The sequence below is a fragment of the Bufo bufo genome, chromosome 1 (assembly GCF_905171765.1).
Source record: "Bufo bufo chromosome 1, aBufBuf1.1, whole genome shotgun sequence".
Lineage (NCBI taxonomy): Eukaryota > Metazoa > Chordata > Amphibia > Anura > Bufonidae > Bufo > Bufo bufo.
In genome coordinates this window covers 300189276-300205852 of record NC_053389.1, presented here as the reverse complement: position 1 = coordinate 300205852, position 16577 = coordinate 300189276, and the positions used below count along the sequence as shown (strand labels likewise).

At 43.4% G+C, this 16577-nt stretch overlaps 1 protein-coding gene across 1 annotated transcript in view; it reads left to right on the top strand.

Annotated features, from left to right (window-relative positions):
- The window catches only part of DELE1 (DAP3 binding cell death enhancer 1), a 46763-nt gene extending 30871 nt beyond the window's left edge, over positions 1-15892 (top strand). The window contains exons 4-12 of the mRNA XM_040440994.1: positions 92-233; positions 1800-1952; positions 2045-2133; positions 2272-2374; positions 4095-4240; positions 8998-9144; positions 9876-9968; positions 10301-10460; positions 14220-15892. Coding sequence (XP_040296928.1) covers positions 92-233; positions 1800-1952; positions 2045-2133; positions 2272-2374; positions 4095-4240; positions 8998-9144; positions 9876-9968; positions 10301-10460; positions 14220-14476 — 1290 coding nt within the window. The 3' untranslated portion in view covers positions 14477-15892. The remainder of the gene's footprint in view (positions 1-91; positions 234-1799; positions 1953-2044; positions 2134-2271; positions 2375-4094; positions 4241-8997; positions 9145-9875; positions 9969-10300; positions 10461-14219) is intronic.
- The last annotated feature ends 685 nt before the right edge of the window (positions 15893-16577 follow it).

Genomic DNA, 16577 nt, shown 5'->3' with positions numbered 1-16577 from the left:
ATTATTATTATGACTGTGTCATTCATTCACTCATTCACATAACCTCTTAGTAATGGACTTGTACACTCACGATCCTTTCTTGGTGATTTAGGGTGCAGCAGCTGTATTTTTCCTGCATTTGGCTCGCCAGATCTCGTTCCATTACTCTACCAGTCCCTCTCGGGAAGACAGACGCCCTCGAAGTACTTATCTGGAACAGATCCTTGCATCTTTCTCCCAATGCAACAATCTCTGTAAGTGGAGACTTTTATTGGATTTTGTTACATTATTTTAGGTTTGCTCATGTTTTTTTTTTTTTTTTACAGGTATTGCCTGTTCAAACAACCCCTTATGCAATGTTCCATCAGGGAATTTTGAGGTAACAGTAAGGCCCCTTTCACACGGGCAAGTATTCCGCGCGGATGCGATGCGTGAGGTGAACGCATTGCACCCGCACTGAATCCAAACCCATTAATTTCTATGGGGCTGTGCACACGAGCGGTGATTTTCACGCATCACTTGTGCGTTGCGTGAAAATCGCAGCATGCTCCTCTTTGTGCGTTTTTCACGCAACGCCGGCCCCATAGAAGTGAATGGGACTCCGTGAAAAATCGCAAGCATCCGCAAGCAAGTGCGGATGCGGTGCGATTTTCACACACGGTTGCTAGGAGACGATCGGGATGGAGACCCGATCATTATTATTTTCCCTTATAACATGGTTATAAGGGAAAATAATAGCATTCTGAATACAGAATGCATAGTACAATAGGGCTGGAGGGGTTAAAAAATAATAAAAAAATAATTTAACTCACCTTAATCCAATTAATCACGCAGCCCGGCTTCTCTTCTGTCTTCTTTCTTCAGGACCTGGGTAAAGGACCTGTGGTGACGTCACTGCGCTCATCACATGGTCCATCACATGATCCATCACCATGGTATTTTAGTAGGCAAATTATGCCAAATAAGGCTACTTTCACATTAGCGGAACGGACCTCCGGCAGGCTGTTCCGTCATGCCCCCGGACTGCCACTCCGTCTCCATTGACTATAATGAGGGCGGGGTGGAGGCACGGCAGGGCACGGCGAGATGCTGCCGGAATAAATGTCGGACATATTGTAGTTTTATTCCGGCAGCCTCTCACCGTGTGCTGCCGTGCCTCTGCTGGAAATCCGCCCCGCCCCCATTATAGTCAATGGGGACGAAGTGGCAGTCCGGGGGCACACGTTCATTAGCGGCAGGGCAGATCAGACAGGCTGTTCACCCGATGGAACAGCCTGCCGGAGGTCCATGCCACTAGTGTGAAAGTAGCCTAATTCTTTTCCAGAAAGAAGAAAACACCAGAGAGGAAGATTTCCTTCTTCTGAACGAGAGCTTTTCTACTTGTACCCAGGAAGCATTACTTTACAGATTCGCTACTAGCAGTAAACTGCGTAATTTCATATAGTGATATCCAGTAAAAGAAATTAAATGGAACACTATGAGTTCCGAATTTCGCAGTATGGCATCCCTCTATTTTAATGTGTAGGTTACCCCGCGGCCAAAGACATAATGTGAAAGTAGTGAAGTGTGGCATCGGGCATGGAGTGATGCAAATAGCGTGCTGGGTGGTACACATATTTCAGTAGTTTCAATAATGGGAATCTGCTGTTTAAATTTCTTGAGAGGGTTGCATGAGGTTATTAGTCTGAGTACATGTCATGTCTTTGGCAAGGTAGAAATAATGGAAGCTCGTATGATTTACATGTGTAGTAGTCTATATAGAGTGGGGTTAATAGAATGTAACCTGTAGAATTTAATTCATCTTTTTTGTCTACATAAAGCTGTGAAAAGTCACATTGTGCCAAAAACAATCCAGCCTTGTACCTGGAATGATCTGCGTTTGCAAAGTGAAGCTACTCGGCAAGATGCAGATGCCTCCCTCGAGCTCTCCTCTTCAGCACCCTCTAGTGGCCCACTTCAGGTGGCGGAACAAGGTAAGCTTGGAGGGTACTGCCTCTCAGGACTATAGGGTATATCACATGTCCACCTCTTTATAATTGGCGTATTGTTGGCTTTCCTGCTCTAGGAGAATCACGGACTGAGGACTTTCTTGATATCGACTCCTCATATGAACCAGACAGTAGAGAGGCTAACGTGTTAAAATCTACTCAAGAGGTAACGGCACAGTTTCATGAGATGCATATTGCGGTAGTTTTTTAAATAATTACCTTGTGCAAGCACTTCATTAATATTGAAGGTCAGTTTCAGATGGAGCTTGCCTTAACATAGAGAATTGCTCACTTTGTATTTTAGCCATTGGAACCAAAGGAAGAAACTGGAGAATCTCTTCAGGGTGCTGCCTCGCGACTGTTGGACATTACGGAGACCAGCATGCCTACAGTGCTGAATATCTTTGGTAACAGTCAGCCGTTATAGTATAAATGGGAAACGTGATCATGCACAATTTCCCTTGTAATTATTAACTTACTGACCTCTGGGACACCCTCTGATCCTCAGAATATAGGGGCTGCAGTGCTGGTTTAACACTTCAGCCCCTTCTAAAGAGGACCTTTCACCGGTCCTGACATTACAATATAAGTACCTGGCACTGTAGGGCATTGCTAGTAGATGTCATTTTTTCCGATTGGCTGCTCTGTTGCCCCGCTGTGCCCCGCGTTCTGGTTTTGCGCCCTGTATGCTAATAGATAGCATCGTTACAGGGAGGAATAGACGCTAGTTTTCTCCTTCTCGCTATGTGCTGTCCAATCGCAGCGGACCGCGTCAAAGCCAGGGAGAAAAAAACAAACTACCTCCTCCCTGGCTATTATGCGCTCCGCTGCGATTGGACATCTCACAGCCAGGTCGAAGGAGAAAACTGGCGTCTATTCCTCCCTGTAAGGCCTCTTTCACACGACCGCATGGCTTTTTAAGTGTTTTGCGGTCCGTTTTTCACGGATCTGTTCCGTTTTTTGTTTCCGTTTTTCCGTATGGCATATACAGTAATTACATAGAAAAAATTGGGCTGGGCATGAAATTTTCAATAGATGGTTCTGCAAAAACGGAACGGATACGGAAGACATACGGATGCATTTCCGTATGTGTTCCGTTTTTTTTTTTTTTTTTGCGGACCCATGACTTGAATGGAGCCACAGAACATAATTTGCGGGCAATAATAGGACATGTTCTATCTTTCAACGGAACGGAAATACGGAAACGGAATGCATACAGAGTACATTCCGTTTTTTTTTGCGGAACCATTAGGCTCCATTCACACGTTCTGCAAATAGGTCCGCATTCGTTCCGCAATTTTGCGGAACGGGTGCGGACCCATTCATTTTCTATGGGGACGGAATGGATGCGGACAGCACACAGTGTGCTGTCAGCATCTGCATTTGCAGAGCACGGCCCCGATCTTCAGGTCCGCAGCTCCACAAAAGATAGAACATGTCCTATTCTTTTCCGCAGCTTGTGGACAAGAATAGGCATTTCTATAGGGGTGCCGGGCGGGTGTGTTGCGGATCCGTAATTTGTGAGTCCGCAACACACCACGGACGTGTGAATGGAGCCTAAAAATTTATGGTTCCGTATACGGAACACAAAAAACGGCCCGTAAATGGAAAAAAACACTGGTCGTGTGAAAGAGGCCTAACAATGCTATCTATTAGCATACAGGGCGCAAAACCAGAACAGGGGGCATAGCGGGGCAACAGAGCAGCCGTAAAAACATTACAGTGATTTACATCTACTAATAATGTCCTACAGTGCCAGGTACTTGTATTGTAACGTCAGGACCGGTGAAAGGTCCTCCTTAAGTTTTCCATAGAAGCTGAGCTCCCAGGGGAACTGCAGCTGGGCCTCAGTCCCCTAAACAGGCTTGTGGCTTCAGTTCACTGCACAGAGGATGGCAGGGTCACCACTACGCAAGGAAAAACGGTGAAGAGGACACCGCAAAACCAGCACTGTGGTCCCCTTCATTCTCAGGATCATAGGAGTCCGTCCTCTGCCAAGAAAATGTAGTGCTGAACCAAGTCACAGTCTAACCTGTGCTCTTACTGGTGCAGTCGTTCTACTTCTCATCTTTAATAATCAGAGCAGATTTGCATTCATTGATCTCTTTTTGTAAACTTTTTCCGCAGGTATCGTCAGTGCAAGAGACAGTGAAGACTATGGAACTGCCTTCCAGTTTTTCCGGGAGTCTGCAGAAGCCGGCTACAGCAAGGCTCAGTACAACACAGCTGTATGCTATGAGAAAGGGAAAGGTGTCAAGAAAGATATGGCTAAAGTATGTGCTATTATGTGACTGTGAGCATAGCATAGGGTACGCAGAGTTGATCATCTATAATCCACACATAAAGGGGTTTTCCAGGCATTTTATATCGATGGCCTGTCCTTACGATAGGTCATTAAAGCTCTGAACCCGGACATAACCCCTTCTTCACCCAGTCAGCCAGCATGAGTTGAGCATCGGAGAAGATCCGGTGACATGTATCGGCCTCTGCTATTGGGCGGTCTTTAGCCCAGGCTAGGGCAGTGCTAAAGACCGCCCATTAGTGCTGGTGACATCACTGGGAACACTGCTAGACGGAAGCCTGTGCTTAGCAGTGTAAAAATGTAAACAAAAAGCCCTTGCCCTGCGCCATACAGCGCAGGGCAAGGGGGAGCATTGGAGCATAAAATGCTCCGATGTTCAACTCGTATGGGCTGCAGGGGTGAAGAAGAGGTTATGTCCGGGATCAGCTCTGAACCTGAACAACCCCTTTAATATCTGATCAGTGGGGCTTGCAGTAGCTCAGTTGCTGGAAATAACCACCAGAATCTCACAACCCTGTCCAGTACACAGTGCTGAATCTACTACAGAACAGCCAAGAAATCTGATCTGATATTCATGACATCCTAAGGATAGGCAATCTATACAAAAGTCCTGGAAAACCCTCTAGTCTTACTCTTTCACCCTTTCTGTAGATTTGACATGGAGAGATGCAACTGCGATGCCCGGCTAGCATCATGCATAAACCTATAGTAACGCCTGTAAAAAAAATAATAATAATAATAATCATGGGCCCCTTACCAATATAACCTAAAGCACAAGTTCCCTTGGGAAAAAGGAGGAAGCAAGACCCATGTATAAAATATCAGATGTGTCTTTAGTAAGTTAAAAAACATCCCAATAAAATTGACGATATCGCCAAAATCAACAATGAAATAATCTCACCCTAAGGGTCCATTCACACGTCCGTATTGCATTGCGGCTCCTCAAATTGTGGATCCGCAATACACCTGGCTGGCACCCCCATAGAAATGCCTATTCTTGTCCGCAATTGCATAAATACAGAGGACTACCCCCAAAAGAATATTCTATATGTCACAGTCAGCATGGAGTAGGGCCATGGGATACATGTAGCCATATATAAGCAATAATGGCTATTCAATCACAAATATAAACTTAATAATCCCAAAATGGCAGCAACGGAGCAGCAGTAGCATGTCCAGATATTACATGGGGTAAGACACAGCAGTAAATACTGACTGCACCCAACAAAGTGAAAACATAGTTATATACAATACTGCCATAGGCTACAATAAGCACACATTGGACACATGTTTCCCCTTCCCCAAACCAGACTACCTACCTTTTAACAAGTTGGGGGATCCTGGGTATGGGAGGACAAGAAACCTCAAGATGCGTTAAAAAAATAAGCTTCCTCAGAAGGTCTGATAAACAGTGGAGTATATACTCTGTATATACTCCTCCGGGAACCGCCAACCCTGGCAATAGACCGACATACAGCAACACGTCATATCCAGTGCCACGTGGCAGGCCACACGTGATGCACTGCATACACCATGATAACAGAATAGTGCCCATACACATAAGGGGAGGATGGCAACACGAATCCTGATGCTGATATAATTATAGCAATATTGCATACAAAAAAGGAAATGCCAAATGCAAATACAGTCATAAGTACCCAAGTTAAAAACATATTTTCTATTATAAAATATAGAAATATTAATAAAAATAATGAATCATAAAGTGCATGCATCATCATATATGAATCATTTAATACAGATAAAAATGGTCAATATATATTAGTGCAAAAAAATAATATAGATACTAAAAGTGACCGTTCCATAGTGACTGAATCATAAGAGTCCGTATTATGCACGGGTCCTGTTGTGCAGTTTACCACTTATAACACCAAAAAAATATATAAGAAAAATAAAACTGTAGTCAAAACAGCCGTGTGTGGCATAAAAATCATTTTGGCAACCCAACAAATAAAAATGTTAGGGCCATTAAACCAACAAGTGTGCAGAATCACTATCACTAAGTGTCTTGTCATGAAGAGGTTGAAGTGAAATTCCTCCGGAGTCATGATACTGCATTTAGCTCATGGTAGCTATATAGGCCAAGGAGACGGTCAGTCTGAACTGCCAGTGTCACCACAGCTATGGTGTCTATATAATCACAGTCAGGTCCACAAATATTGGGGCAGCGACACAATTCTAACATTTTTGGCTCTATACACCACCACAATGGATTTGACATGAAACAAACAAGATGTGCTTTAACTGCAGACTGCCAGCTTTAATTTAAGGGTATTTACATCCAAATCAGGTGAACGGTGTAGGAATTACAACAGTTTCCATATGTGCCTCCCACTTGTTAAACACAGGAGCGTAACTACCATAGCAGTAGACCATGCGACTGCTATGGGGCCCAGGGCAAGAGGCGGGCCAGTCTTAGTTGGGATTATCTCTTCTACTGGAGGTGAAAACTTGGTCAGGACTCTACCCTCTAAAGCAGGCATGCTCAACCTGCGGCTCTCCAGCTGTTGCAAAACTACAACTCCCAGCATTCCCAGACAGCCTACAGCTATCAGCCTACAGCAGGGCATTGTTGGAGTTGTAGTTTTACAACAGCTAGAGGGCCGCAGGTTGAGCACCCCTGCTCTAAAGGAACAACTTTTAGCAAATGAGGCAGTGGAAAAATGGCCCAAAGGTTATTGAAAGGGGTTTAGGCGGAAACCCTTCTGTCCTGTGTGGGGGGCCTGGTTTGATCCCTGCTATGGGGCCCTTACTTCTCTATGTACGCCTCTGCCTCTACAACCATGCTCACGCTAGAGGGCTTGTCCTTTTTTGTGTTTTTTATTTAGTTTATTTGTTATTACCTTCAATGTGAAAAGATAGAGAACAAAAATGTGTTTTACAACAGAGAGGAACTTTCCACACATTTTTTTCCCCACAAAAACTGGATCTGAAACGCTTCTCACGCCAAAATTATATACGGGGATTATAGGTTTGAACCACGCTTTAGCCATTATCTGATGGTGCAGCTTTCAGAGCTAGTACCAGTTGAACGTTACCATTATACCTACTTGACTTGGTAGCATGCATTATCTGTCAGGGCTCCAGATGGCGACCAAAACGGTCGCCAATGCGCCTTAAAATTTGCAGATGGCGACAAGACTTTTTAGTCTTGTCGCCATTTGCGACTGTACCGCTGCGATCCTGCGCAGCCTAAGTTCCCTTCACTAGCACACGGCACAGTGGAGAAGGAAGGAGTCCCTCCCTCTCCACTGTGACGCGGCCGCCACTACCACCAATGGGGATATAGCAGGGAGGAGCTGTCGCCACTGCGCCGCCAATGAATGTAAAACATAAGTGTCTGCAGCGGTATCACAGACCGGGCACCCGGCCTCAATAACAGGGCAGACGATCCGCGGCCATTAACCCCTCAGGTGCCACAGATCGCATGCCCTGTTATTGAGGCCGGGTGCCCGGTCTGCGATACCGCTGCAGACAATTGTATGAAGGAGTCAAAGAGGACCTTTCATGGGTCCAAAGAATATGAACTTATCAGCAGGCTGCATAGAGCGGCGCCCAGGGATCTAAGTGCACTTACTATTATTCCTGGGCGCCGCTCTGTTCGTCCGCTGTGGCCCCCGGTATTTTCAGCATTCAGAGAAAGGAGGAGGAGACGCCAGTGTCTGTCCTTCTCCCTGACAGCAGCGCTGTCCAATCACAGCACAGAACTCAGAGCCAGGGAGGTTTTTTCTCCCTGGCTCTGAGCTCTGCGCTGCGATTGGACAGCGCTGCTGTTATGGAGACGGAGAGACACTGGCGTCTCCTCCTCCTTCCTCTGAATGCTGAAAATACCGGGGGCCACAGCGGACGAGCGGAGCGGCGCCCAGGAATAATAGTAAGTGCACTTAGATCCCTGGGCGCCGCTCTATGCAGCCTGCTGATAAGTTACGCTACTGAAGCCCTGGCTACCATGTTCAGCTTCATGCTGCTGTGTGCACAGAGCCCAGGGCAGCAGGGAGATGTGAGATCCTATTCACCCTGATAGATCTCTATCAGGGTGAATAGCACAAGGGATGAAAAGATCCAGGTTCTAGTCCCTAAGGGAAGAAATGGTTGTTAAATAAAAAGTAAAAAAAAAATAAAAATAAAAATACTAAAAGTTTAAATGGCCCCCTTCCCAGTTTTACATATAAAATTTATAAACAATAAAGAACATATTACATATCGCCACGTCCCAAAAAGTGTGAGCTATTAAAATATTAAAAAATATTTCCGCTCGGTGAAGGCCGTAACAGAAAAAAAAAACTCTAAACCACGCAATTCGCCATTTTTAGTCACCTTGTTTCCCAGAAAATGTCCCTGGATGTGAGAGGCACGTGGTGCTGTTTTCTCCTATATGTAGTGCACCTGCGTCTCATCTTCTCAAAGTCCTTTTTTTTTTTAATTATATGCATTTTAAATTTGGCGACTAAAAAATGTAATTTGGCTCCTAAATTTTTTAGTTTAGGAGCCAATGGCTCCTGGTCATTTTTTTTTGTCTGGAGCACTGTCTGTCATATTCTCTCGGTATAGTTAGTCCTGTTGTGTATGTATGTTCACAAGGTAGTGCCTACGACCATTCACTGCAAAACTACAGGTGTACAATATGTGTATCATAAATGTATCAAATGTAGTTGTTTTTGTATCGCATTCTTTCTATTGTGCTTATTTTTTCTATTTTTACTTCTACAGTCTGCAGAGTTTTATCTCTTAGCTGCCAGAGGAGGGCATCAGCAAGCCAAATATCGCTATGCCCGTTATGTCATTAATGCAAAACCTGAAGACACCCATTCAGCAGTTAAAATGATGCAAGAAGCAGCTGAAGCGGGGGTGAAGGAGGTTGGTGATTGAGGAGGATGTTGGGGGTGCTGTTTCTGCTTATGGATAGTGCCTAGCAGGCATAAAGGGGTCATAAAGTCATGGAGTGCTCCTCTGGGGAAATTAGCTTGCTTTCCACAAGAAAAAGAAAGCTGTGCCTCTGGCGCCACCTGTTGGAAGGCAGCTAAGTTCACCCTTTTTATGCAGAGCTTGAAATATATAACTTAGGGTTGTAGTCAGAGCAGGCACTCCTCTTCAGGATGAGGAGGATATAGTCACACTAAAAGCTTCTCAGAGAAAGTGCTCAGTGGCACGGCTATGAGTAGAGCCATTGACCGATACGGCTGCCCGCAGAGACTGGCAGTATATCTGTGATATCTCCACTGGGCTATTATACCAATTGGCACATAAAAATAAAATAAAAAGCCGTACATACACTTTAGCCAGCTATTGCTTGAACTCCTGTGAGAAAAAGGATTGGCATGTTGAAATCCAACATGCCTGATCCTTCCTTGTCCGTCAGTCAGGACACACTCATACACTTTAGATGGTCTGTGTATTGAAGAGTATTTTTGATTGTCATTTGTTAATTAGCTTCTAAGCAACTTTTGACAATGATCATGTTCCAAGTGACAATTTGATGTCACGTAAAAAAATAAATTCTGCTTTGCTGATACATTTTTAAGTTTTAGGTAAAAGTGCTCCGTATACTTAGCTGGGAGAACATTATCAATGTGCATTTTTCTTTACAGGCTCAAGCCTATCTGGGGGTCTTCTATAGTAAAGAATCACATTTTGATCCTCAGAAAGCAGCCAAATATTTTTGGATGGCAGCTGAAAATGGGGTAGGTATTAGTCCATGCAGACGTACTAGTGCTGAGTCTTTACATATGCAATTATATATTACAGTCCCATTTTACAGCTTCTACTTTGTGTCTTTCATGAAAGTGAATTCAGACTTTTTTATAGCCATTTCTGTCATTATTGTAGAAAGGGAGTTTAAAAAAAAAAAATACAGACAGAGATGGAAAAAGGTTTGACACTGAGGGCAACATATTTGATTGAATATACTTGTATGCAGGTTGTTGTCCCCTAGTTTAGAAGGTCCAGCACTGTGCAGACAGATAATGGGAAATATCATGAGACTGTACAGTTCATCTATGTCTCAATTTAACAGGATGTACAAAGTCGGTATAATCTTGGCGTGTGTTACGAAAGAGGATTTGGGGTTCCAGCCAGCAGACAGGAGGCTTTAAGACATTTTGAAAGAGCTGCAAAATTGGAACATGTAGCATCTCAGCAGAAACTCCATGAAATGCAACTTCATGTAAATGATGGTAAGTGTGTGTAGATGAGGTCCTCATCTGAACAGGTCACAGTAGACCTGTTTGTGTAGTATAACAAGACCCAACCTACTAAATAACTAGTCCTATACCTTTGAGCCTAACCCGTCACACCTCAGCTGTATACTTCCTGGTTTGGAAGCTGAAGTGTTCTGAGCTATTGTATTGTAGTTCTTGCATTCCGATGAAGCAGTCTAATGCTGGATCAGCAGAACTGAAAATATAGAAATGTTGGATCGGCAGAGTTAAATACAATTCTTTTAGATGAGAGGGTATCTGAACCATTATGGATAATAACCCTTGATAGTTAAAGAGAACCTGTCACCACAAAATGCAATGCAATCTGAAAGCAGCATGTTATAGAGCAGGAGATAAACAGTTGCAAGAAAAAGTATGTGAACCATTTGGAATGATATGGATTTCTGCACAAATTGGTCATAAAATGTGATCTGATCTTTATCTAAGTCACAACAATAGACAATCACAGTCTGTTTAAACTAATCACACACAAAGAATTAAATGTTACCATGTTTTTATTGAACACACCATGTAAACATTCACAGTGCAGGTGGAAAAAGTATGTGAACCCCTAGACTAATGACATCTCCAAGAGCTAATTGGAGTGAGGTGTCAGCCAACTGGAGTCCAATCAATGAGATGAGATTGGAGGTGTTAATTACAGCTGCCCTGCCCTATAAAAAACACACACCAGTTCTGGGTTTGCTTTTCACAAGAAGCATTGCCTGATGTAAATGATGCCTCGCACAAAAGAGCTCTCAGAAGACCTACAATTAAGAATTGTTGACTTGCATAAAGCTGGAAAGGGTTATAAAAGTATCTCCAAAAGCCTTGCTGTTCATCAGTCCACGGTAAGACAAATTGTCTATAAATGGAGAAAGTTCAGCACTGCTGCTACTCTCCCTAGGAGTGGCCGTCCTGTAAAGATGACTGCAAGAGCACAGCGCAGACTGCTCAATGAGGTGAAGAAGAATCCGAGAGTGTCAGCTAAAGACTTACAAAAGTCTCTGGCATATGGTAACATCCCTGTTAGCGAATCTATGATACGTAAAACACTAAACAAGAATGGATTTCATGGGAGGATACCACAGAGGAAGCCACTGCTGTCCAAAAAAAACATTGCTGCACGTTTACAGTTTTCACAAGAGCACCTGGATGTTCCACAGCAGTACTGGCAAAATATTCTGTGGACAGATGAAACCAAAGTTGAGTTGTTTGGAAGAAACACACAACACTATGTGTGGAGAAAAAGAGGCACAGCACACCAACATCAAAACCTCATCCCAACTGTGAAGTATGGTGGTGGGGGCATCATGGTTTGGGGCTGCTTTGCTGAGTCAGGGCCTGGACGGATTGCTATCATCGAAGGAAAAAGGAATTCCCAAGTTTATCAAGACATTTTGCAGGAGAACTTAAGGCCATCTGTCCACCAGCTGAAGCTCAACAGAAGATGGGTGTTGCAACAGGACAACCACCCAAAGCATAGAAGTAAATCAACAACAGAATGGCTTAAACAGAAGAAAATACGCCTTCTGGAGTGGCCCAGTCAGAGTCCTGACCTCAACCCGATTGAGATGCTGTGGCATGACCTCAAGAAAGCGATTCACACCAGACCTCCCAAGAATATTGCTGAACTGAAACAGTTCTGTAAAGAGGAATGGTCAAGAATTACTCCTGACCGTTGTACACGTCTGTTCTGCAACTACAGGAAACGTTTGGTTGAAGTTATTGCTGCCAAAGGAGGTTCAACCAGTTATTAAATCCAAGGGTTCACATACTTTTTCCACCTGCACTGTAAATGTTTACATGGTGTGTTCAATAAAAACATGGTAACATTTAATTCTTTGTGTGTTATTAGTTTAAGCAGACTGTGATTGGATATTGTTGTCACTTAGATGAAGATCAGATCACATTTTATGACCAATTTGTGCAGAAATCCATATCATTCCAAAGGGTTCACATACTTTTTCTTGCAACTGTATTGTTTTGTGGGAAAAGATTCTGTAAAAGCTGTAATTTATACATTTATATCTGCTTTTTCTATCTCCAATGAAGAGCTATCGGTACAGGAGGGAGGGGCTATGCATGATTAATAGCACTGTGTGTATACAGTACAGACCAAAAGTTTGGACACACCTTCTCATTCAAAGAGTTTTCTTAATTTTCATGACTATGAAAATTGTAGATTCACACTGAAAGCATCAAAACTATGAATTAACACAGTTAAACATGCTTTGTTTTTCACGCAGCGCAGAACTGATGCGTGAAAAAAAAAACGCTTATGTACACAGACCCATTGAAATTAATGGGTCAGGATTCAGTGTGGGCGCAATGTGTTGATGTCACACATTGCACCCGTGCGGAAAACACGCTCATGTGAAAGGGGCCTAAGTATCGGCTATAGTGGAACAGTTGCAGTAGAAGACACTATGTGTTGGTTATTATATACAAGGTATGCAGCTTCTCTTTAGAAGCCTTCACATTCCTTCTCCTTGATGTTGCAACTGAAAACAACTAATTACAGCAGTATGAAAGCATCTATTAATTAATCTCTTATGAAAGACAGACATGTTTGATGATGCCGTCCATACGTTGGCAGTGCCAAGTGTTCTTCAGAGACTTGTAAATACTTTAGGATGCTCTAGAACTGAACTACACCATATGTTGTCTTCGCCGTATGACCAGTAGAGTGATCCAGAATTTGTTAATGTGCAGCTGCAAGCTCAGCGAGGCATGCCCTTTACATATGATTTTAGGTGAGCCCACTTTCATAGCCAGTTATATTAATCTTGCTGTAGGAAGATTAGCAGTCTGTATCTTTACTCCTGTTTATACAGAATCTAGTTAAATGTGTATGACGCATCTCCAAGATAACATGTAGGCTACTTGCATCTGCCCCTAGAGGGAGCTAAAGAGCTTAGTGCATACTCCACCAAAGTTACGCATCGCCTATCCACAATGCTAGGATAGATTCCATTCAGACAGAGCTCGGTAAAAAAAACTATATGCACACTATCGCTCCATTCAGAGGGAGCACTCACAGACCCCTCATTCTCAAGATTGTGGGTGTCCGTCTACTGGGATCCATAATTTATTACCTATCCTGTGAATTTAGAAGTTTCACATGATGGTAAAAGGTAGACATGTGTCTTCTGATCCTTGCAGGTTGCTTTCTTCTGATGGAGTCACAAGGTCACTTAAAAGTAATGATTCCTGTGGTAATTAGGTATTTCAGTTACAGGTTATCCCCTCTCTACTGGATATGGAATAACATAACCATTCATGAGAATAGGTTTTCCTTGACCCCCTCCTTGAATGGAACAGCAACTGAGCACTACTGCCGCTCCGTTTATAGTATATGGGTTTGCTGGAGATGGACCGAACACCATAATCAGCTATCTCTGGCTGTTCTTTAGAGATGAGTGAACATGCTCAACCACAGCTCCATCAATACAGCTAGGGCACAGGACTCCATTCTAACAGTTGTCCCCTCTATAGTGGATTAGTGGTAGCTTGTTACTGGAATACCCCTTCAAGGAACTGATTTTTATGCACTTCTCTAAAATATATATCTAGCCTCCCCACAAGTGAGCCTGCACTTTAAAAAGCAAAATTTCGGTCACAGTCTTGCTTTCCAGGCTTTTCCTGTTGCTCTAGCATTCCACAATGCTTCCTTTTCCCTGGAGCCATTGTTGTCTGCTGTAGATTGAAGTTATTATTGTGTTTCCTTCACAGAACTAAGTTCTCCTCTAGCCAGTCTTCGAACAACTTCCAGCCCCTGTCTTCCTGTTTTGGAGCGTCTGAAGATCCGGATGAAACCCAACAGCAACTTATCTGCAAACAGCACAAGCAACCTGGGGCTACCTCATTCACTGAGCACTGGCAACCTAATGATGTGTCCAACGGAGAGCGGCAGCTACCTCTTGGCACCGACGCATGTGACGGGCATAGCACTTCCAATGGCCTCTCTAAGAGCCATTGGAGTTGGATGAGCAGTTTTACAGGAGGCAGCTACTGTGCACCAGGATATTTGAAATCTGGTTATCCACATGAATTGCCTCGGTGGCACAGGATGTGCCACAAGCCATTGCACCTTGTAGACTGTATCGGAAATAATATATTGGTGTTAATATGATGTGAGCAGATCTTTTGCCACATCTGATCAGTATAATTCTAGTGCCTTAATCAGCCTCTCTGCAGCCAGTATCACTCTTAATAATGGAGGACAGGCCTCATTTATCAGCACTGGTAAGATATAGCCTAGCCGCAGCAGTTGGTAAAGGTAAATTGTAAAAGTTTTAAAGGGGTTGCGCCAAAATTTAAGTTATCCCCTATCCACAGGCTAGAGGATAACTAGCTGGTTGCTGGGCATCCAACGTCTGGCACCCCCACCAATCCCAAGAACAGGTCCTATTCCCACAATCGGAAGGCAGGTTCTGGTAAATGGCATCACCCGTCTGTTCCATCTAAGGGACAATGCTGATGTCTGACAGTCAACACAGCCCCTGAAAGTAGTTTTAAAAGTACCACTTCTTGTCCCATGCGGCCAATCGTGTACATGCCAGTCTGCACTGTCATGCCAGGGGCATGGATTGAAAAAAAAAAAATGTAAAAGAACGTAACGCACTACTTGCAAAAAGTGAATGGGCGATAGCTCCATTGTTTTGGGTATTGACTAGCTGGAAAAAATAATGTTTTTTGACAGACAGTTGGTTGTTATTATGAACAGTGGTTGGCCATAATGGAACATGTCCTATTTTTATAGATTTTTATTTTTATATGCTCATTTTATGTCACAGTTTTCATTAATAACCAGATTTTACTGTTACAATCGCTCTGAACTACTCGAATCATAGCTAGAATTAATACGTGTAAACTGGCCACACATGGCTGGCTTTCAAAGTCACTAAACAAATGATCCATCAGTACTGGAGGAAGCTGGGGGGGAGTTGGAGGGATTGATTTATTCTACTATACATCATTACCAAAAATTATGTGTTTTGGGATGTGTGTTTTGGTTTTTTGATTCTGCTCTCTGTGGAGAAACTTTATCCTCTGCCATATATAGGAGAGCTCTCCTAACAGGTATGACAGGAGGAGTTCTGCTCACACTGTCATCATGGCTGCCTTCTTTTAATGCCCCTTTTCATAATGCCAGTTAGGATGCAGGGATTAAAAAAATAAAATAAAAAAATCGGTGATGTGTGCAGGCACGTGAGCTCTGCTACCACTCAGGTCATTGATCAGCCAGAAGTGGTGAGATGTAAGTAGACATCACGTCATACTTCGAGTCTACGGGTGACCAGAAGCAGAGGAGAAGGGAGCTCCGCACTGGAACCATAGCACCAGTGCCAGGTGAGTTCTTTTTTTGTATCCTACCTGGCAATATTAAAAGGGGTGTCCGCTCTTGGAGAACCCCTTTAAGAGAGCTATGAGAGCAGTGACAGCCCCTAATAACACAGACAGACTTAGAGGGTATGTTCTCACGGCAGTAAGTTCTTCACACAGATCTTAGCATGTATTTTGTGTCAAACTCCATGCCCTTGTTTGAAGGGAAACTTTTAAATGTATTTTTGCTATGCCTCAAGAAGTGACAAGTCTCCATTGAGAAGGGCTAATCCATGTGCTACAGTGGATTTCTGCCACGGATTCCACAGGAGTGAACATACTCTTAACAGAGGGTCAGTCAAATTTTATTTCCGTTTGGATGGTAAACATGACCATGGAGACTACCCTAGTGTTGCCGTCAGACACCAGCTTCCCAAAGAAACAGCCCAACACAAATGTGAATGCTCGCTAATGTTGCCTAAATGTTACCACTACAAAATGTAACGCACAAATGTAGATACTGTTCATAACAATTATTCTGATATGAAAGCTTTTTTAGCACTTGCTGCAGCGATCCATTTATTGTTAGGAAATTAAGTATGTGCCGCTAATCACTGGACAATAGCCCTGTACTGATGGATCGCTCACTGCACCTTTATGTCAAGTGTTCAAAGAACCGTATAACGTGTAGTAAAAAAATATATGTTCTCTAAGCTTTATGACAGGAATGTCCTTGCACATCACTGTCTCCTTGTTTTATTGAAT